The sequence below is a fragment of the Nymphalis io genome, chromosome 5, assembly GCF_905147045.1.
Source record: "Nymphalis io chromosome 5, ilAglIoxx1.1, whole genome shotgun sequence".
In the NCBI taxonomy this organism is placed as follows: domain Eukaryota; kingdom Metazoa; phylum Arthropoda; class Insecta; order Lepidoptera; family Nymphalidae; genus Nymphalis; species Nymphalis io.
The window spans coordinates 13,784,004-13,808,409 of NC_065892.1; the positions used below are offsets into that span (position 1 = coordinate 13,784,004).

General features: G+C 36.3%; 1 protein-coding gene across 1 annotated transcript in view; it reads left to right on the plus strand.

The window, feature by feature from the left end:
• The window catches only part of LOC126768419 (QRFP-like peptide receptor), a 146,094-nt gene that overhangs the window by 110,361 nt on the left and 11,327 nt on the right, over positions 1-24,406 (plus strand). Inside the window, exon 3 of the mRNA XM_050486448.1 lies at positions 1,808-2,034. Coding sequence (XP_050342405.1) covers positions 1,808-2,034 — 227 coding nt within the window. The remainder of the gene's footprint in view (positions 1-1,807; positions 2,035-24,406) is intronic.

Below are 24,406 nucleotides of genomic sequence, written 5' to 3' on the forward strand. Positions count from 1 at the left end.
AGAGGATTCCTCAGAGTCAAGCGCGATCACAGCCGTCTCCTTATGGAAAGCCCGACTTCTCAAGGAGCTCTCAAAGCGCTTCTAGCCTCGGCGGCCTTTGCCTTAAGCTCGGCTTAATTGTCGCGAGCGAGGCCAGTTCCGCGTCCCTTGGAAGTGAGCTTCCCCCGGCTAGCACTGCTACGTTTCGCCACCGATCTGATTTCGGTCTCCGTATCCGAACCGGAATCAAAGAGCGCGAGGCCCACAAGTGGGCGTTTACGCCTAGCATTTGCGTCGGGCGACGAAAACTCCGTGTCGACGTCCATCAGAACAAAAAAAACCAACGAACAACCAAACGAAACAAAAGAAAACCCTATATAAAATTTAAAAAATGAAAATAATTGAACAACAAAAACAAATCAACAAACAACAATGAAAACCAACATAACCAATCTCAAGACGAAACAACAATCCATTGCACAGCCGAGTTCAAAATATGTCACAACAGAAACAACAAAAACCCTTAAAGAAAGCCAAAGTAGTTGTGAAAACATCCACAACGCATAGATAACGCAGCCAAAGCCACGATGTTTCGCTTCAGTTATTATTCGTAACTTGCTTAGCAAGATTCGCTCGAGATAACGAACACGTCCGCACGCTACGACGGTCGACGACGAACCTACTATTTATCAACCTTATCCAACGTTGGTGTTTCTAATTCCGTATGAATTAATAAACAAAGTAAATATTAAGATTAAAAACATATCTATTAACATATACCTGGCGGTAGGGCTTTGTGCAGACCCGTCTGGGTGGGTACCACCCAATCATCAGATATTTTGCCGCGCGCTTTATGAGTAAGCCAGTGTAACTACAAGCACAAGGGACATAACGTCTCAGTTCCGACGGTTGGTGACGCATTGGCGATGTAATTGGCATCGTAAGAAATAATAACCATTATTTCTTACGATACAATGACCATGGGCGTTGGTGACGACTTACCATCAGGTGGCCCATATGCTCGTTCGCCTACGTATTTTTAATAATAACTGTTGATAACAAAATAATAAATAAAGACGAGAAATCACTAAGGGAACAAAGACAAACAAACTAATGGGTGAAAATCATTAGAAGCTTCAAAAGTATAAGCGGTTAATCTATAATGATGCCACTACTTTCAATTTAATTAATTTAACAAAAAAAAAACAACTGCAAGTTTTATATGACTACTAGTTATCTTATTGTATAATCATTGTATCTAAGAGTGGATCTAATTCATCATTTTCACATAAACCTATATTATTATACTTGTTTTGATTATTTATTCCTTTTCAATAAACTTAAATAATGGAACTAATGAAGTATTAAAAGAAATATTTTACTTAATAATTTAAAAGCTTTGTCCACGTTTTTTAACAAAATACTTGTCATTAAAAAATATGAAAATCTTATTTCAAAACATTTGAAAAACTTTAAAACCAAGAATCCAATTAGTCTAATTGCATTGACGAGACGAACAATTTAAAATACCAATTTTCGATTATAAAAAAATACGAAATCAATACTTCAGTCTACTTAAATTTTTGTCTCTTTTCCAATTAAATAACAACCCTTTAAACATTACTGCGGCTCATTGATATTTAAAATTAAATATGAAAATAATTAATTGTTATAGAGGTGTTTCAATTCGATCCTGCGTGACGTAATCGATGTTAATAATTGATTGTAAATTCATACAGAGATATGTATATATCAAATCCTTCTTTTTTCTAAAATTTTCTCTAAGTATTTTTTTGTTCAAAAGAAATTTATGACTTTTTTCTTCCAGGTGTCGCAGTAGCATCAAGCGTGTTCACCATTACAGCGATGTCAGTGGATCGTTATTTAGCCATCACGCAGTCACTTCGCCAGCCATGGATGCCATCACGACGTGGCGCTTGCAGTCTTCTGGCCGCATTGTGGCTTGTATCTTTGGCTATATTTGCGCCATTACTGGCTGTGGCAGCAGTTGAGACAGTCATGGTACCTATGCTGTCTAGGACCAAGAATGGATCGGTAAGTAGATTATATGGTTACCTAATGTTTAGAAAATAATGAATAGTGTATGAATAAAACACATTAGAAATGCTTCCACGAAGGTCATCTGTATAAGTATTCTGCGAGATCATTTACTGTTTCTTGAATATAGTTTCTTAATGCATATATATATTTTTTGAACTTTTTCATAAGATGTTTTATTATTTTTCTCTTATAAAGATTTTTCTTTATCTAAATATTCATTTCTTTATATAATTACGTTTATGTGTGTGTGAGATGAGTATGAGATGGATGTGTATTAAAATGTCATAATGTCATTAACCATACCTTACAGGGCCAACGCGACACCATCTTTGAGAACGAACATGTTATGTGGTTAAACCGGCTCACACACTACTCCAACCGGAACACATCACATACAAAAACAGTACAACACGACATACTCGGTATTGTTGTTTGACGGTTGTACAAAAATACATAAACCTGTCCAATTCTTACATTTAGAATTCATTGATTTGGTCACCTGACAAAATATAACAGTCGTCTATATAAGAGATATAATTGCTGAGGGGAAGTATTAAGGATACCAGTAAAGTTTTATGACGCCGTTAAATTGTACAGAAATATTATTTACATCATTAATGCCATTGTTTTCATTCAAAATAAACACAAATGCAATATTTAGTTACAGGAATGTCACATCAATCAAAACAAATCGATATATTTAGCATCCAGTAGGGAAACTGATTTTAAATGAATTTGGTAGTGTTTTTATAAATAGAACACCAATTCATACAAATTGATGTAAATAACTCACTCAATTATTCTTAATAGTCCAAATAACACAATTGACAACAATAAACAAATCACAAGTCGCGCCAATAATGAATTAATTACTTTATCTTTCTGTCCACAAACAAAATGGCGGTTTTAAAACAGCGTGCGTTTTTTTTTGTAACTACGCTATTGTCGTGGTCAAGGTATCTCCTAACTATACACATTATTTTGAAGAAAGCTCGTACAGGAACATTAGAATCGTAATTTTACAATTTCTATTATCTGTGACATAATAGTGTCGCTTGCCTATTATACATATATGCAATTACTAGCTATTTAAACCGAAATACAGAACAGAAGTTTTTCACTGTTCTTAGTTATTGTTTTTTGTTTTTGATTGTAATACATATTAAGTAATTATGTATTGTTAAATTAGTCTTGTTACTTCACGTCATGTTTCATATGCTCGCATTGTAATTTATTATATTAGTGGAATACGTATTTGGTCAATGTTTTAATTTTATGTTCATTTTAAAATTCTATCTTGTTTTGTTTTTGTAAAAAAAATACTGGATGAGAATGTAGATTACACAAAGAAGAAATGGCAAAAACCTAAGCAGTGACGTTTCCATCAATTCAATTACATACACAATACCTACGTCTTGCTTGAAAATCGACTAATACTATTTCCCAACTTTTTATCATGTATCATTATTTATCAAGGAATACGCTTTAATAAATATATATTTTAACTTGAGATTTAAATTGATTATCATATAAAGCGGATTTGCATGATGAGTAGTCTATCCGTGATTTTAGACGAAAAGTAAATTATATCTTAACCGATGATCGTGGGTTCAAACCCGGGCAAGCACCACTGAATTTTCATGTGCTTAATTTGTGTTTATAATTCATCTCGTGCTTGACGGTTAAGGAAAACATCGTGAGGAAACCTGCATGTGTCTAATTTCATTGAAATCCTGCCACATGTGTATTCTACCAACCCGCATTGGAGCAGCGTGGTGGAATAAGCTCCAAACCTTCTCCTCAAAAGGGAGAGGAGGCCTTAGCCCAGCAGTGGGACATTAACAGGCTGTTACTGTGTGTGTTTTGCGTTTGAATAAATATAAAAGATATATTTTGATACAGATTCCTTTAAAGTCAGCTGTTGATCATGAATGTCATAATAACTTCATCAGTTTGCAGAATGTTAATCAGTTTCAGGCTATAATGGATATTATGAGTTTATATTATATGATTTATGTTTCAATTATTTTTGTATTTATTTACATTAATAATGGGTGTATAATAATAATATATTTTCTACTATATTACAATTTAGTTTAAATGATTGGAAGTAATTTTGTTCGTCAACTATTAAAACGTTTCAAAACCAATTAATATAATATTTCTGGAAAATTATTTGAGATGTCGTGGAAGTAAAAATTCGTAAGCTAATTTTTATTACTATTTGAACAAGCATTGATATCTTAAGGAGCACGATCCTTTCCTTGTCAACTTGTTATGTTTAGGAACTATGTGTTGTATCCTTAATGTAAGTTATTCCTCTAGCTTACAGTACAGTACAGTAACAGCCTGTGAATGTCCCACTACTGGGCTAAGACTTTCCCTTTTTGAGGAGAAGGTATGGAACTTATTCCACCACGCTGCTCCAATGTGGTTTGGTGTAATACTGAATTTCAGTGAAATTAGATACATGCAGGTTTCCTCACAATGTTTTCCTTCACCTTATAGCACGAGATGAATTATAATCACAAATTAAGCACATGAAAATTTATTGGTGCTTGCCCGGGTTTGAACCCATGATCATCGGTTAAGATTCACGCGTTCTTACCACTAGGCCATATCAGCTCCACCCTCTAGCTTACTCATCCTAAATCTGGAACCCAGCAGCAGTAACTAAATAATGAGTTGGGCCACGCAGAACGGCTACGCTGAAGTTAACTTTTACAACCACCTGTACCATATTAATTAAAATATGACCAAGGCTTTATAGTTATCCCACTAATGAAGTAATTTAATGATGTTTACAATTTCGGTTTAGGATTGTATAAAGTAATAACGATTCCATATAAATATAATTCTCGTTCAATTAAAATGTGTCAACGAGGAAATTTCTAGTATCCTCAAAGGTACTGATTTGCGTTGCTTTATTTCTTACTTTGTGGCAAATGACATTAGTTTTTTGTCACAAATTGCTGTCAACCATAAGATATATATTATAATATATTTCTAATAGGAGAGCTCCGTGTCGATCTGAAAGGATATCAGTTACCAGTTTTTTGAATGATTGGTGAGTGAGTGATGTTACAGGCACAATAAACACAACATCTTAGATCCGACAGTTGTCGGTGTATTAACTGCATAAAATACGTTATAAATTTCTTCCATAGCCAATATATTTGTGTGAAATTGACCACTTTCCATCGTATAGCCTACTCGAAGATAAATTACTCGTCCTCTTAAAAGAAGGTATTAAAGTATTTTACACGTATATAACGTATACACATCAACTTACTTTGATTCAAATATATCAGGCCTATATTCGTTTTAGGTTAAAGTTTTCATATTAAGCTTTAAAAAGTCTTCCAAGATTTAATAAGAAAAGTTAATTTCTTTTTATTAAATGACAAAGAATTGGCGCCCTTGTAGAATTAATAATTTGAAAAGAAAATAAATTGTATTTATTATAAAAAGAGGCCATCACACGATAATATAATTCTGTTAAAAAAAGTTTTATCTTAAGAATGTATTGTGAGCAATAATTTTCTTTTAGCTTAATTAAATAGTGACAGTTTCTTAGTCTAATAAAAAAAAGATTTTTTGTAATGGTAAATAATAATTTTATTAGCCAAGTCGGGTTTCTCAAAAGATTTACTTTGCAAAAAATTCCGTCAGCAATTCTATTACATTAACCTTAAGAGTCAATGTCTAAATTCAAAATAGCAACCAAATTAAGTCAGTGCTTTAGCCGCCATCTTGAATTAAAGCGGGAATTGCTTATGCTCGATATCTCGGCCATCTTCAACTTTTCAATAAAAATGGTAAGAACTTAACTTATTACAAATTAGATTTTCTGTAACTTTAGTTCTTACAAGTTTTATCTAGTGGACGCAATTTTTTGAAATAAAATGTTAAAAGTTTCTTTCTGCTTGTCCGTATTGCCTTCCATCGCATTATATATGAGTAAGACACACACACTTTTGAAGTACAATATATCCTTATATCCTGTATAATTGAGTAGTCGTTGGGATTGGCAACTGTGACAAAAATTCACACTCAACTGCACACATAACGCAGTACATCACACGTTATGATGTTTTTTTCTTAAAATCTAATAACTTTATCTCAATAAAATTAAGTGTAAGCTAGGTTATTTTGCGCAGCTAAAGCATATAACATTTGCCACCGATTAAATTAATTGAAATAATGAATAGACTATGAATTGTTTTTTTGTAGAGGTGTAGTATGTACACACACGCACACTAAAGCTCTGTAAAGATATGTACATATGTTTTGTATTGTACGTTATCGTATATTGTACTGAAAGCCTTAGTGTTGTTAAGTCTTATTAATGAAACGATTTGGGAAGTAGGAGTAAAAGAAACATCGCTCTTTATAGTAAGTGGACATGGAACATTAGTTTATTTGTCTTATTTTATTTGTTCTCTTATTTATTGTCACGGGCGTTTAAGTGTGATGTCTGGCTTATGTAATAGTTCGTTCTGTCACATTGGTGCTCCATTGGCTACTTTTTAAGGCTGTTGATCTTATAACTTTTAAATTGACACTTTACAAGTATATTAAATCAAATTTTGATGGGTTTAAAGCAAACTAGTAAACTGAAATATACAGTCTAGAATGTTATATCCAGTGTTGCCAACTAGTGGCTAGTACGTAACATGAATTACATTTTAAATTAGTTTGGTTTATATAATACAATATTCTAACAAAGGACATGGCCAATTTCTGTATGGGCGTTTGCATAGGTATCGAATTTAATGCTCACCAATGAGTTGTTGAGTTATATATTCGTGAATATCGGCACATTAAATTGCCATAGATAAAAACCACAACGAGCTCGGCATTACAACAGAATGGACGAAAAAATTTCATAATTTAATGAAATAAGATACTTTAATAAGATTGTTAGCAATAAGTGCATAGATAGTGATTTTACTATTAAAAAAATTAAGGTGCTTTAAAATAGCAAACAGTTGTAAATTATTACAGTTAACTGGTCTGGTTATTAGGTATTGGAAAACTCAAAATAAAATAAGAGAATCTTAAAAAATATTAATCTATTAGAAAAAACGCATTCAAAAAACATTCTTTGTTATTATTAACATGTTATCTAAGAATCCTGCTGGCTTGCATATTGTTTTGGTATCTTGGCCAACCAACGTACCAGATTATTGTCAAATTGTTGAATGAATTGTTGAATGTAGTGAAAGCTATGAATAATTATATATATATATATATAATTATTCATAGCTTTCACTACATTCTGTGTCCAATAAAACAGGAAAAGTAAATTCGATAGCTATTCCGGAGTAATGTACCTCATAATGCTTCACAAAATAAATCCGAAACAGTCACCAGAGTTCAAATCAACGTAACCAATTGGTAGATAGTATCAGTCCGTAGAGATAAACGGGAGTCAAAATTACCGTAACAGCCTGTGTATGTCCCACTGCTGGGCTAAAGGCCTCTTCTCCCTTTTTGAGGAGAAGGCTTGAAAGCTTATTCCACCATTCTGCTCCAATGCGGGTTGGTGGAATACACATGTGGTAGAATTTCAGTGGAAATAGACACAAGCAGGTTTCCTCACGATGTTTTCCTTCAACGTAAAGCACGAAATGAATTATAATCACAAATTAAGCACATGAAAATTCAGTGGTGCTTGCCCGGCTTGAGCCCACGATCATCGGTTAAGATTCACGCGTTCTTACCACTAGACAATCTCGGCTCAAAAGTCAAAATTACTAATCGCAAAAACACAAACACAGTACGCAACCAAGAATCTGCAATGACATTTGACAATTGACATTTGACATAGAAATAATCGCGCGCAAAAGTAACGCGTTCAGTTTTACGTATTATGTTTTTGAGAAATATAAAAAAAAAAATCTCACGCATCAACATTTATGAACAGATAATTTTATTAAATGAGGCATATACGAAACGTCTTGAACGTCCATTATTATATTTATATTTATCTGTGGTCTATTATGGTGGAAGACGACAAACGGTACTTAGAATTCATCTTGCATTACATGATATTTTGAAATAAAACCTTCCAAGTTCAGAGAGTTTAAAAACTACGTAGTAATTCATTTTTTCAAGTTTTATTATACAATATATGTATGTGTTCATAGAATGTACTTTTTTGGCCATCTCATTTAAAACTGACATTTAATATCAAATATTGCAGTTTCTTATAATAGTCAGTATAATAAAAACTTGCAAAAACAGTGAAATCATTTTGTATTCAGGAAAGGCAAAACTAGAATGGATTTGATTTCGTATGAGTGAGAATACACGCCTCTGTTCTTTGGACCAAAATGATATGCCAATCACGTTTTTTCCTGTTTATAACAGGCTTCCTATACTTCAGGAACAATATGCGTCTTTTGATAATGTATACCACAATAGTAGTATACATTATCGTCACGTAAATGTACATATATTATTAAAAGTAGCTAGGCAGACTGGCAAATGGGCCACCTGATGGTAAGTGGTCACCAACGCCCTTAGTGTAAGAAATATTAACTGTCCCTTAAATTATCAATGCGCCACCAACCTCAAGACCTAAGAAATATGCTGTTACTCAATTCAAGCTAGAGCACAATAATACTAAGAATTGCTGTTTAGTGGGACAATATGTGACGTGTGTATGGTACCTATCCAAACAGACTATCGTATCGTAAGCTATGGTGGCGCTGTGTATAGGCGTGTGTACATAAATTTACAAGAACCATTCCAACGCTACATATTCTTAATTCATTTTTCAGTTCCTTATAATCATTGTAAGTTGTAACAAAGAATGAAACGTTATTATTATGTTTTATACTAGCACAAATGGAGAAGATCAATTCATGTTCTCATTAGAAGCGTGGGATGATTTTCACTTCAGCTACTAGATCCTTCGTAATCCCAAGAGAAATACACTTTGTATTAAAAGATCTTAGAGTAAATCAAGCTTTATTTTCATTCAGTTCGCTGATATGACGTAAATTATCGTCTTTTTGTTTAAATTTAATTGCATTTGAACTAGGACTGGTTTTATGCATAATTTAAAATTAAAGTTGTTTTAACATTATCATATTGAATTGAAATAATCAGCCAATTTGGTTAGAAGTATATTATTGTAGTAAATAGAATTAGTATTTATCGTTCTTTATTAATATAGGATTATTAAAAGCGTTTGTTTATTTTGCTTTTATATAATTATCTAGCTTAGTATTATAAACAAGAAATTGTATTTAAGACACTTATTGCCATTGCGATTCTACGGACCGTTGTAAAATTTATATACAGAGAGAGGTTTATGGACTTGGATATTAAGAAGTTAAGTCATTGTTTTTTTCTAATAATAAATGTACAATTTTTTTTAATTTAATAAGCTCTTTAAAATTACGTAATGGAATAAACCGCTATTATCAGTTTGGAAAATAGATGTAACCATAAACGGTAACCACGAAAAAGATTTTATTAATTAAACTGCATTTATTAATTATAATTATTTATAATCCACGCATTAAAATCTGTGTCGTCTATAGTTTTTTTTAATTAAAATCCTTGGGTTATTATAAAATTGTTTTTTTTTTTTATAGAATAGGTAGGTAGGGGGGGTGACCACTTACCATCAGGTGGCCCATATGCTACTCCTACCAATTCTATAAAAAAATCTCATTAATCCCGTGAGAAGTCAGAGCAGGTTGCGTTTAAGAATCTATTATAATTTTATAAACCATTTATTATAAGTACTCCCAAATAGTTTTTTTTAATTATTAATATTTCTATTTACAGGGGGTAAATAGAAATATTAATTACCCTTTTGATTAATGAGCATACAACTTGTTTTACAAGTGGGGATGACAATAGCTCGAGGGTCGGCATTGAACAAGCGACCTTTACATTGCTAGTCGTCCCGTTAATCATTGCGCTATTGACGCTTCAAATTCAATAACTGTGTACGGATTATGAAGGCTTAATTCCGATCCTAACGAGAGAAAATAAAAATATTACTAAATACTTGAAAAAAAAATTGCTAATATTTTCTTAAGAAACCGGAAACAGATAAAATAATTTTCCTTACAATATAAGTGTGCCATATTTCTAATTACATTAATGGAGAATTTTATTATTCGAATATAACCGTTGGGGACTTTTTCATTTCACAGGATAATACCCACAATATTTATACATTACGTTTCTTACATTGAAAATCGTATTTTATCAGAGCAATAATGGAAATGCAAAAGTAACTCTGTCCAGCTGCTTATTACGTCATTACGACTAAGCCATTGAGTCGAATTAAATTTGATATATAGGTAGCCTGGATCTTGGATATCAACATATTAGTATTAATTATTTATGGTAATTACGAAATTTACGGAAAAAAAATTACATGTGAAGTTATACGAAACAACAATTTGTAAATAAAAGTACATTTACAGCTTGTTAGAGAAGAGATGGTCCAGTAGTAATAACACGTGGATCTCAACCACTGATTGCTGGTTCAAACCCTGGAATACGCCACTGATTATTCATGTGGTTAATGCTATTTTATAATTATTGTCGTGCTCGGTTTTGAGGGAAAATAACTCAAGGAAACACCTAACATCAGGTGGTCCATTTGCCCGTCCGCCTAATATACTATAAAAAAGTATACATGTTTTTATTTTCATATAATGATGCTCGACCTATCCTGATCGATTTTGGCCACGGTGACCATTAAGTCGCAGGTTCAACCCTGAACTTCTGGCCTTCGCATAATTGGACGAAATATTGGTATTGCCTCTTTTTAAACAGTTTTATATTTATTTATGATATCGTGAAACTTTCTACCTACGTAGTGATGGCTAATTTTCTATTTAAATAATTTACCACGGCTTAATTCCCGTGATGTTAATTTTATTACGTTTCCAACATAAAAAGAAATTGACCAAATTAGACGTCATATTTTATTCAATAGGAACAATGTAACGACTTTCATTTATAACTTTTTAGATTAGATACTTTTTAGTATATTAATCGTGTTTATTATTATTCTATTTTAGGTTTTTAATTTTATTCCTTATATCAATACTTTAATACATACTTTAAGAATACTGACTTTATCAATATTTGTTATTGTGAAATCCTCGATAATGTTGGTTATATACTATGATTTTTATTTTCGCTGTGTTGGTATTTCGAAATCTAATGATGACGACTTCTTCCAATTTGTCGAGAAATAATGGAATTACGATTTCACTAAATATTAAAAAATATGATTACATATTCATAACTAAACCAACTATGTTATCGTTATAACATTAAAAAATAAAGCCAAGACAGGAATATTAATATATTACATGCATTCCAATTAAAGTTCGATTGATCTCCATGAATGTATACTGCGTATATAAATGAAGAAACAATAAAGAAGAGAAAGACTTATGTTTACTACACATATCGAAAGCAACGTTAAAGAAAATTATTGTGAAAAACCGGAACTACATATGTCGGAAACTCTGGGATATATGTGTGTTTATATCCGTTAGTATTAAATCAGAAATGTAGAACTTCATCTCTTACCAATAGAGGATTCCGGCAACAGTATAACGGATTGCTGTTACTTATTTATAAGATTCTCATTATCTAAATTTAGTTTGTTTCTTTTACTAACCGGTGGTAGTTTCTAGTTTGATTATCAAAAAGCAAATGTAATACTTCAATGTTGAATAAAATATTTTAATTTTGATTTTAAAAAATAATACTATATACAAATTCTTCAGCTTTACTATATTATAATTTACAAAATATCACTAAACATTTCGAGTCGTGTATACTGAATATTAGAAATTCAGGGCTGAAAAATGCTCTCCTTTAAAAAGGGACGAAATTTATTATTTCTGTAACTCCTCAAAATGATCGAGACGTGTTTTAAAATTGACTAGCCATTTATATATAAAACCCCTCAAAGTAGAAAAAAGAATACTTACGGTAGCTTTTCAATATATTTACCACAATGTATGTATATATGTTTACACCAAAATTGATAATTTTGATAGAAACCTTGACGAACATTGTACACGAGAAGTTAAGATAAACTCTTAAAACCGAGCTTTCGAGTTCGTAAAGTCAATACATGTACTAATAACAGTACACATCCTACGTAGGACGGGGTATTTGAATATATTATATATAAATATGCTACGCTGTAGCATATTAATATTAAAATTAGAGAAATAAAGGAATCGATCTGATCAAATGATTAGTCTTTTATAATATGTGGCCATTTATATTATAAATTGAACGATTCTATTATGACCATATACCAATAAAAAGGATAAAAAAAGATTTTATGAACTTATATAAAAAAAGATTGTTTTATTTCAAAGGAGTACTCCTACAATGTATTATGTAATACTATTGTACAGTACACGCGTACAAAAGTTTTACAAGAAAAGACAGAAGAAACAGAAAATCTATCATATTTCATGCCAATGTATCTACTCAGTATTTATAATATAAATTGTTAAAACTGTAATTGCCTTCTAAAGTTACTTCAGTATCAAATTGTGATTCCAACCAATTATATTAATGTTTATGAGTACTAACCTGCTCCGTAATTCACATTTTACTAATTTTATAATTAGCCTGTATTTCTCATGTTAAGTGAATTGTATTCTTTTTGAAAAATAAATGTCTTTGAAACATTTACTTTATTTGCAACAATATTGTGTTGCTATATTACCTGGTAGAAATTCCAAGAAAGCGACGAGATTACTTTTCCTGCTATATATCATATATCATAGTTTCTTATAAATAAATAAAATATATATAGCATATACTAAACGATTTATAGAAAATTGAAGTTTTAGTTTCTCAATTATAAAGATAAAACTAATTGCATTTAGAATCCTTCTCTATGCACTCATTCAGCCAACGTAGAACGAATGAATGTAATAAAAAGTTCGCTCAACACGATTTCTTAAAACCTTTTCACTGTAAAATATGTATTGTAGAAATAGCTATGTATGTAGTGAAGCAGCTCCCATTGTAAGGGCAACAAGTAAAATAACTCCCACATTAGTTGTCATCTAGAGAAGTATTTTTTTTTATTTTAGGTGACGTCATAACTTATGAGGCAAACACACTTGAATGCAAATGCCTTTATACTATATACAGATATACATATGCACGTGTGTTGTTAAGTACTAGAATCCACATTCCAAACTGGTGGTAGCTTTTTATTTTGACTGAGTAATTATTTTAAGTAACTTCTTTTTTTTTCTCAAGTAACTGTTCCTCTACGTAATGGTAGAGCTTTATGCAAACCCACCACCACCCACTTTTTACATATTCTGTCGCCAAACAGCAATATTTAGTATTTTTGTGTTCTGCTTTAAGGGGTGAATGAGCCAATTTAACTAATGGAATAAGGGACATAATATCTTAGATCCCAAGTTAGGTGGCGCATTGGGCGCATTGGGCGCTTTACATAAGGGATGGTTAATATTTCTTACGCAATGTCCGCAAGCTAATAAGATTACAAATCAAATATATTTTGACAACCGTCTAAACTCCCCACCTCACCTCAACACTTCACTCTGCTTAAAACCTCTTTTCTACTTACCTTACAATATATTACAGAATGTTTTTTTTTTTTTTTTTTATTTGCCCCGGGATGGCAAATGACTCTACTCCACCTGATGGTAAGTGGTAGTAGAGTCCAAACGCGACGACGGCCAGTACAGTCGGGAAGAATGTTCTGTACTAGCCGTCCCGCCTTGCCGGCCCGCAAGATGCCTCTTCACGCCTCGTTTGAAGGAACCCGGATTGTAGGAGGAGGGGAACACGTGAGCTGGTAAGGAATTCCATTCTTTGGTAGTGCGGCAAAGAAAGGAGTTGCCAAATTTCTTTGTGCGCGATGGAATTGATGTCACAGTTAGGCAGTGACATCGAGAACCAGCTCGCGTGGACTTAAGAAGGAAGGGGGAAGCAGGAATTAGAAAGAATAATTCCTCAGAGCACTCGCCGTGATACAGACGATAGAAAGCGCTCAGTGCTGCTATCTCGCGACGCAATTGTAAAGGTTCAAGGGTGTTTGTGACCGTTACGTCGCCAATAATGCGTACTGCACGTCGCTGCAACCGGTCCAAGGCCTCCATTAGGTACTTAGCGGAGCCATCCCAAAGGTGCGAGCAATATTCAACGCAAGACCGTGTTTTGTATAACAGGCACAGTTGTTGTGGCGTGAAAAAACGCCGCACCTTGTTCAGAACTCCGAGTTTTCGTGAAGCTGTTTTTATAATAGCCTCGATGTAATCCCTTGGACTAAGGTGCAGCGAACGTCCATCCCCAGCATGGCGATTTTGCTTTGTATCATCAGCGGTGTGCCACAGAGGGAGGGATGAGGGTAAAATGGTGACTTTTTCACTGTGAGAGCGCACACCTGTGTTTTCTTGGTATTAAACTCAACAAGATTATCAGAACCCCATTTGGCGATGAGCTCTAATGTCCTATCGAGTTCAATGACAAGATTCTCCCGCCTCTCCTCAGTTTCCGCTCGCCCAGCCACTGCGCGTCCGTGGTATCCACCATGCACTGTACTATCATCTGCATAGCAATGTATGTTCCCAAGAGAGAGCATATCATTGATATGCAAAAGAAAGAGTGTGGGAGATAGCACAGATCCCTGGGGGACCCCAGCATTCACTACATAGAATTGTGAAGCGCAACCATCTACTAAAACACGAAGGCTACGCTTGTGTAGGAAGCTGGCAATCCAGGTGCATAGCTGAGCAGGCAGACCATATGCCGGTAGCTTGGAGAGAAGACTTCTGTGCCAGACCCTGTCGAAAGCCTTGGAGATATCGAGGCTGACAGCCAACGATTCTCCATGCTTGTCGATAACTTCACCCCAGAGGTGCGTTACGTACGCTAGAAGATCACCTGTGGACCGTTTTGGTCGAAACCCGTACTGACGATCATTAATTAGACAGTGATCTTCTAGGTAATGGATCAGTTGGTTGTTTAAAATCCGTTCCATCACCTTACAAAGTACTGAGGTGATAGCTATTGGCCGATAATTTGCCGGGTCAGACCGATCCCCTTTTTTGGGAACCGCTTGCACATTAGCTCTTCTCCAAGCCTCCGGCACACATCCCGAAGAGAGAGAAAGTTGGAACAGGCGCGTTAACACAGGAGACAGCTCCGCCGCGCACTTCTTCAGTACAATGGCTGGTATTCCATCGGGACCGCTAGCTTTCCGTATATCGAGTGATTGCAGCTCCGCACGCACATCACGTTGCCTGATTTTGATGTCAGGCATCGTGTGGCCACATGAAGGTATTGTTGGTGGCTGCGCACTACAATCATCGATCACAGAGTTGTCGGCAAAGAGTTTAGCCAGGAGGTCGGCTTTCTCCTGCGGACTGTGAGCTAGCGATCCGTCCGGATTTCTGAGCGGTGGCAGCGAAGGTTGGCAGAAATTGTTTTGCACAGACTTGGTCAGACGCCAGAAGCTACGGGAGCCCCTAGGATGCGAAATAAGGTCATGACCAATTTGTACAATGCGCTGTGCATCCGCTCTCGTGTATGCCTTCCTACAGGACTTGGAATTTTTATTGTAGTTTGCTTTCAGTGAGTCAATGTTAGATGCCCCGCTAATGCAGCCGTTGATCCACGCGCGATATGCCGCCTGCTTAGATGACACAGCGTCGGCACATTCACGAGTGAACCAACGGTTACGCGTATCCCTATTGATGAGATCTGAGCAAGGAATGTAGTATTCCATTCCTAACATGATCTCATCAGCAACAGCAGCGGCACTAGCTGTCGGGTCACTGAAGCAACGTTCCTTCCAAGGGACTGACGCATAGTAATCGCGCATACCGTCCCAATCTGCCGACTTATAGTGCCAAACGCGACGTTTGCATACCGCTGATGGCGGCAGCTTGGCCTGTGGCACTTTGGTAGATATAAGGCCGTGATCCGAAGAACCAAGTGGAGCTTGAACCACAACCTGATATTCCACCGGGTGAGAAGTCAGCAGAAGATCCAGTAGAGAAGGCGCTTGCCCATCAATGTCTGGGATCCTGGTGGGCTGATCAACCAGTTGGGTCAAGTCGTGTGTGAGAGCAAAAGCATGAGCAGTTCTTCCAGCATGGTCAGTTTTGAGGGATTTCAACCATGATTCATGGTGAGCATTAAAATCCCCAAAAACACCAATTCCGCGTTAGGAAACTGCTTTTGCTTTCTGCATCTGCCACCCAACTAAGATGGTCAAATAATCGGCTTGTCTCCAAGTCACCATTGTGGGATCTGTAGAGGCACACGTAGACTCGACTCTGACGAACCAGGTCCACACGTACCACCAACATGGAGAAGGAGGGGTCCTCCAAGCAGCGCAATCGGTGACAACAAACATCCGCCCTGACGAACAAGCATACTCCGGCTTTCGCTTTAAAAGATTCTTCAAGGATGTAGCCGGGATAGTTAAGGTAGCTGGTGTCGGCAGGGCGGAGTATTTGCGTCTCCGTGAGAAACAACATTGCTGGCCGTGCTGTCTCGAGATGGTAGTGGACAGCGTTGAGGTTAGCGTGGAGTCCTCGGATGTTAGAGAACTCGACCTCAAACAGCGTGGGTATGGTGGGGGTGTGCACCGCTGAACGACCGTTATTTCTTATTTGCGCTACCATTTGGAAAAATAAGGAAGAGACGTGAAGCGAGCGACCTATTGCCACTATAGGGATGGGCAAAGTATGGAGGCCTGTTTTCCCAAATGTTTGCCAAAAAGGAAAATATACTGATCCGCCGGACGGAAGGGCCCCCGAACCCCCCCGGAAGTGGCCCCCGGGACCCCACCTTCCGGTCACCAACCGGCACGACGGTCCACCCCGAGATCATGCGTGGCCTGGTGGGGCAGCCTCGCGAGCTGGTTAGGCACGCTCGGGCCCCTGTACTATGCCACGGGCGGCCAGCGGAACAGCCGTTTCTTCAGGTCTCCCTGTCCGGCAGGTCAATACAGTTTCCCCCGGCATTGGTTCAACAGCCGTCTCCACCGGACCAACACCCATCGCGGCAATACTCTCTCGGGCACTGGCTGTACGCTGGCTGACCTCGAAACGCGGCTGCAAGCCACTTCACGAGTTTTTTACCATGCGTACGGTGGTAACAAGCCAGGCGGATATTAGCATCCTACAACCAGATGAGCAGATGGTCGCTCAGATATCCCTTAGTCGCCTCTTACGACACCCATGGGAAAGAGAGGGGCAGTGAAATGTATTCTTTCTCCGTCACTGCACGGATAAAAATGTATGCTTACTACATCATTATAGTGCTGGCATTTTGTAACATGTATAATTAAGCTCGATAATACTCAAGACACTAACAAAAATGTTAATTATGAGCTTAGTTGAATAATACTATACTTGTAAGTGTGTTACAGTATAATTCTTAGTTCAGAGACTATTAATGTAAACGATTATATAATAATTTATATTAAATATAAAAAAAAAAACTAAATAAAAGCTTGAAAATTCTCAGTTCAACGAACAGAGAAGGATTCAACGAGGCACGATGACCACACACGACAAGTACAGGAGTCACTGCAACATTCTTAATTTATAGCGTGGAGTTATTAAAAGTTTTCAGTTCAGTATATAATATTACCAAATAAATGAGTGAAGAATATATAAGGCACTGTTTATGTGGTATGTAAGCAGATGATATAGCAGCTTAGATTTTTATCATACTATTAAGTCCAATTAAAGTAATGGTAAATTTAAACGAAAAAAAATGAGCTATATAACAACCTTACGATTACAGTTAGTCAGTTAGGAAATCACGATATTTTGAATGTCTTGAGACAGCCTAGAGTCTCGAAACTTTGAGTCAATTCTAAATAGCCATTTTTGGTTAGTTGTATTAAGAACACATATAGACAAGAGATGATCTGTGACCCAAACCCTACCTAGGACCATCGTGAGTCACAGGCTTGTATTATAAAAGCGAATAATTTAAAGAGATAGCAAAATATATTTTATTTATATATATTGTTTGTTATTTACTAACTAAAATAAACAAGAAAAGTATTCAATGTAAAAACTTGAACGATTGAAAACTAGAACGGGGTAAATACGTTGTAAGGTGGATGTCATACTAACTTATTTAAAGCGATATATATAGTATTAGCCATTTATTTAGCTAACCATATTGTTTTCTATCATTCGATATATAGAGTCGGAAAGTTTAATTCAAGGGAAAATAATGAAATCAAAGTCAAAGTCCTTGGAGAAACTTTTGTTCAATATAACAATTGCTTATTGATTGTCAAAAATCCTTACCAAACCATTGGTTGTGAAATAAATGCCTGAGACCTTAAAAATTCAGCGAAAGAAACTCAGAGGAGGTTTTTTAAATTGATTATAGGTGACCAAGCTACCTATATTAATATATATATATATGTAGACTGTATAGTTGTAATTTGTTTTGAGGCATGAACTGAGCTCAATCATTTAATAATTGGGGATGAAAACAGTATATATAGTCCTTAAAAGCAAAGTGTGCAATAATGAGTTGAATAAGAAAAAAATTACAAAAATCTGTCTAGTCAAATTGATTGCTATCTCTCATATTAATTATTTACAGACATGCGTAACTTTTATTTAATTCACTTAAATGTTGATTTGTGAAAAAGTAAGTACAGTAACAGGTTTGGAGCTTATACCGCCACGCTGCTCCAATGCGGGTTGGTAGAATACACATGTGGCATAATTTCAATGAAATTAGACAATGCAGGTTTCCTCACGATGTTTTCCTTTATCGTCAAGCACGAGATGAATTAAAATCACAAATTAAGCACATGACAATTCAGTGGTGCTTGCCCGGGTTTGAACCCACGATCGTCGGTTAAGGTTCACGCGTTCTAACCACAAGGCCATCTCAGCTTAAAACTTAAACGGAAAAAGTAAACTGTTTTTAAATCTTATATTGTTGCTTTTACTCAGACGCCAGTGTAACGAGAAACCTTAGTCGTCGGGGTCACACGTGGTTAAGTGATGGACACGAATAACGTCTTCAACAAACGTCGTATTTTAAGAGGATTGGATTTATCGAGCTCTATTTAAAAGTATCCCTATACACGAAAGAGATTTATAAGAGTTCTAAATAACTATATAGATAATATAAAAATATGAATAAAGCTATTGCGTGAGAAACAATTTGTATCGTAAAATGTTAAAACACGTATGTTACGTTCGTTCGTTAGGTAGATACGCCATTTTAACACTTATGTCCATTTAATATTATACAAATTGTAGTCAAAATTTAGTAATTTCAATATCGACATGTACATACTATTTCTACGAGTATTTTTTAAATTCAAATATAAGAAACATTATTGGTGTTCCAAATATAAAAACACAATTATAATTATGATAATATAATTCATTTATTGTTTAGGTATTCTGTTAAATATATATTAAATACATTTTACTTATTTATGAAGGGCTAATATTATTTATCAAATAAAGTAAAAGTAAAGTAACAGTTCTTTCAGATTGGTGGAATACAAACGTGGCAATTTGCAACCGACAGATTAAGGTTTTATTACAATTAAATTAAATTGAATGAGTATTATTATTATTTTAAGAATGTTTTGTCTCCTTTTGTCAAGAAAACTGAAGGCTTTACCGATGAAAATAAACATTCAGATAATATGAGCGTAATAAATAGTTGAACTGTCACTAACATTATTCAGCCATTGTATTGTAAATAGTTTCATCAGCTTGCAGCGAATTAAACTGAATAGATGTTAAAATTATTGTTATCAATACAAAAGTATTACAATTAGATCTTATATTGTTTGGTTTATTTGATTGTAAATCTTTTTTGTGTGAACCTTGTGTATCTGTTTGTGTGTATTTGATGAGTCGTTTTACGTTGGGTTCAATGTACTCGTAGTTCCAAGTTCATTTGACATTGCTAAGTTTTTATTTGAGACGAATATTCAAGAAAATTTTTGATCTGTTTTTTTTTTTTTGGAAAATATATTTTATTGGCCGCTTCTCCTCCATAACTTAATAATGATTATTAATTCATTATGGTCTTTTATCACGTATATGATATGTTTTCTTTACTGCAGGCCCAAAGGACATCATAGTTCTCAAAGTTGGTTTTGTATTGGCGATGTAAGAAATGGTTCATATTTCTTACATCACTAATGTGTATGGCCAGTGGTGTCCGCTTACCATTAGGTGGCCCGTTTGCCTTCCACCTATATTAAAAAAAAAACGAATATATCGAGTAGTATTTTAAAGGACATCTAAGCTTTCTTCTTTTGCACTATCCTTACATACACACCTCGACTTACATACATAATGTATTTAAGCATAGTGGCCTAAGGAGAAAGCCGACGGTAATAGAGTGTTATGTTACAAGGCGCTGGAAAGATAATTAACATTTTGAGGTTATTTTCGAATACGACAGCGTGTCAGACCGAGATAAGCCCAGCTTTTCTCGTTGTCTTAGCGACGTAAGTATGAAGAGTCTAGACTTATTTGCAAATAATTTTGATGTGTAAACATATTAGCGCTCGGTACACGGTAGGGGCTGAGAGTTTGAGCGTCAAATAACGTCAGTGTAAGATTTGTTATTGTAAGTGCGTTAATGTGTGCGTGAGATTGGTACATGAGCTCTACCGTGATGTTACCGTAACCTCTGTATACAGATAAACCAAATAAACGCCTCTCCTTTTGAGGACAAGTTTTGGAATTTATTTCACTACTCCAATGCGGATTGGTGGATACATTGTGGCAGATTTTTATACGATAATACAGGCTTACTTACGATATGAATTATAATTTAAGTGAAAACTAATTATTATATGCCCAGATTTTCACCCACATCCACGTGCTTTAACCGTTAAGCTATCGCGCTTACTAACTCTAAAATAGTATAATTAATATGTCCATATCTAAGATAACATGAAACGTATTAAAAGATAACATTTATGGCATCGTTAAAATAATTTCACTTACAAATTCACATTAAGAAACGATGCTTTAAGCAATTAATTTCTTGAAAGATTCGTTCGCTATAATTGCTCTTAAAATGTAACAGCGATTATTTTAACTCAAGAATAATTAAAGTTTTTAGTCTTTTAAGAAATTATATTATATTTTTAAAGCTTAAACTAATAATTGATTTAAAACTTATTTAAAATTAAATAAGTAAAAAACATATTATGTCAAAAATACTGAGGTAAAATTCGAGCTAATATGGCTTATATTTGCCTAACTTTTGTTTGTAATTAATGGTGAATAAAAACATTGTGACAAAATAAACCTGTGTCGTTTAAATCAATCTGTTATGGACCATTCGAATAGAATAAACTCCAAACCTTTTTCTTAAGAGGAGGCCTTAGTCAGCATGATATTAACGGTCAGCTTCACTTTTCACTGTTTATACAAATATATCTCTCTACATTTTCGTTACTCTATATCTAGCAACGCAAAACTTTCACTTCGCAAATTCTCCACCGTGATTAACAGATACTTCAGATAGGAAATAATTTCAATTGACAAAATTGTTTCTTGAACTTACCTTTGAACCTCGCTTGACTTGGCTTTGTTGATATGGGTGTTTTCAACCGATGAAGCGAAGTGGGAAGCGTTACAAATTTGACGTTTTTATCAATTTTTTTTTTGGGTTGCAATGTTATTTTATAATTTCACGGTTTCAAAATATATCCTTAAAACTGTGAATGATAATTTGGTGGTTCTTGCGCACCCACAATCTGTGAATAGGATTCACGTATTTTAACTAATAATAATAATAAAAAAAAATCAAGTCCTGTAGGAAGGCATACACGAGAGCAGATGCACAACGCATTGTACAGATTGGTCATGACCTTATTTCGCATCCTAGGGGCTCCCGTAGCTTCTGGCGTCTGACCAAGTCTGTGCAAAACAATTTCTGCCAACCTTCGCTGCCACCGCTCAGAAATCCGGACGGATCGCTAGCTCACAGTCCGCAGGAGAAAGCCGACCTCCTGGCTAAACTCTTTGCCGACAACTCTGTGATCGATGATTGTAGTGCGCAGCCACCAACAATACCTTCATGTGGCCACACGATGCCTGACATCAAAATCAGGCAACGTGATGTGCGTGCGGAGCTGCAATCACTCGATATACGGAAAGCTAGCGGTCCCGATGGAATACCAGCCATTGTACTGAAGAAGTGCGCGGCGGAGCTGTCTCCTGTGTTAACGCGCCTGTTCCAACTTTCTCTCTCTTCGGGATGTGTGCCGGAGGCTTGGAGAAGAGCTAATGTGCAAGCGGTTCCCAAAAAAGGGGATCGGTCTGACCCGGCAAATTATCGGCCAATAGCTATCACCTCAGTACTTTGTAAGGTGATGGAACGGATTTTAAACAACCAACTGATCCATTACCTAGAAGATCACTGTCTAATTAATGATCGTCAGTACGGGTTTCGACCAAAACGGTCCACAGGTGATCTTCTAGCGTACGTAACGCACCTCTGGGGTGAAGTTATCGACAAGCATGGAGAATCGTTGGCTGTCAGCCTCGATATCTCCAAGGCTTTCGACAGGGTCTGGCACAGAAGTCTTCTCTCCAAGCTACCGGCATATGGTCTGCCTGCTCAGCTATGCACCTGGATTGCCAGCTTCCTACACAAGCGTAGCCTTCGTGTTTTAGTAGATGGTTGCGCTTCACAATTCTATGTAGTGAATGCTGGGGTCCCCCAGGGATCTGTGCTATCTCCCACACTCTTTCTTTTGCATATCAATGATATGCTCTCTCTTGGGAACATACATTGCTATGCAGATGATAGTACAGTGCATGGTGGATACCACGGACGCGCAGTGGCTGGGCGGGCGGAAACTGAGGAGAGGCGGGAGAATCTTGTCATTGAACTCGATAGGACATTAGAGCTCATCGCCAAATGGGGTTCTGATAATCTTGTTGAGCTTAATACCAAGAAAACACAGGTGTGCGCTCTCACAGTGAAAAAGTCACCATTTTACCCTCATCCCTCCTTCTGTGGCACACCGCTGATGATACAAAGCAAAATCGCCATGCTGGGGATGGACGTTCGCTGCGACCTTAGTCCAAGGGATTACATCGAGGCTATTATAAAAACAGCTTCACGAAAACTCGGAGTTCTGAACAAGGTGCGGCGTTTTTTCACGCCACAACAACTGTGCCTGTTATACAAAACACAGGTACGGCCTTGCGTTGAATATTGCTCGCACCTTTGGGATGGCTCCGCTAAGTACCTAATGGAGGCCTTGGACCGGTTGCAGCAACGTGCAGTACGCATTATTGGTGACGTAAAGGTCACAAACACCCTTGAACCTTTACAATTGCGTCGCGAGATAGCAGCACTGAGCGCTTTCTATCGTCTGTATCACGGCGAGTGCTCTGAGGAATTATTCTCTCTAATTCCTGCTTCCCCCTTCCTTCTTAAGTCCACGCGAGCTGGTTCTCGATGTCACCGCCTAACTGTGACATCAATTCCATCGACAACACAAAGAAATTTGGCAACTCCTTTCTTTGTCGCACTACCAAAAATGGAATTCCTTACCAGCTCACGTGTTCCCCTCCTCTTACAACCCGGGTTCCTTCAAACGTGGCGTGAAGAGGCATCTTGCGGGCCGGCAAGGCGGGGACGGCTAGTACAGAACATTCTTCCCGACTGTACTGACCGTCGTCGCATTTGGACTCTACTACCACTTACCATCAGGTGGAGTAGAGTCATTTGCCATCCCAGGGCATATAAAAAAAAAAAAAATAATAATAATGTCCAGACCGATTTCGGCCACGGCGGCCAATCTCAAGAGAGATTAGCAAACTACGCAGGAGATATTATAGTGCACAAGTGTGTGCGCATACACAGGTGCACTCTCTTTTCCTTAACTCTCATAATGCGATGGGACGGCAATCCGACACGACCGGAAAGAGTTCAGGAGCAGGATCAACGGCTTTACGTGCTTTCCGAGGCACGGCAGTGTTCACACTTCCAACAGACTCCGGGCTGCTACTGAGAATTTTCTGACAGAAAAACCCAATAACTTTCATTGGCTTGACCTGGGAATTGAACCCAGGACCTCCGGGTCTGCGGCCTCATATCAAGCCACTAGACCAACGAGGCAGTTGGAACTACTGGGCCAGTTAAGCTCATCACTGTGTTTTCTGTGCCAGCAGATGATTTCCACAATAAAATTTTTTTGGGATAGTTCGTTTAGTAGAACCAATGCTGTTCGTTTTAATTTATGATTTTTAAACAGTATTTATCCGCCTTTACCACTTCCTGTAAAAGCCACTGCGACACCCCATGAATAGCATACGTC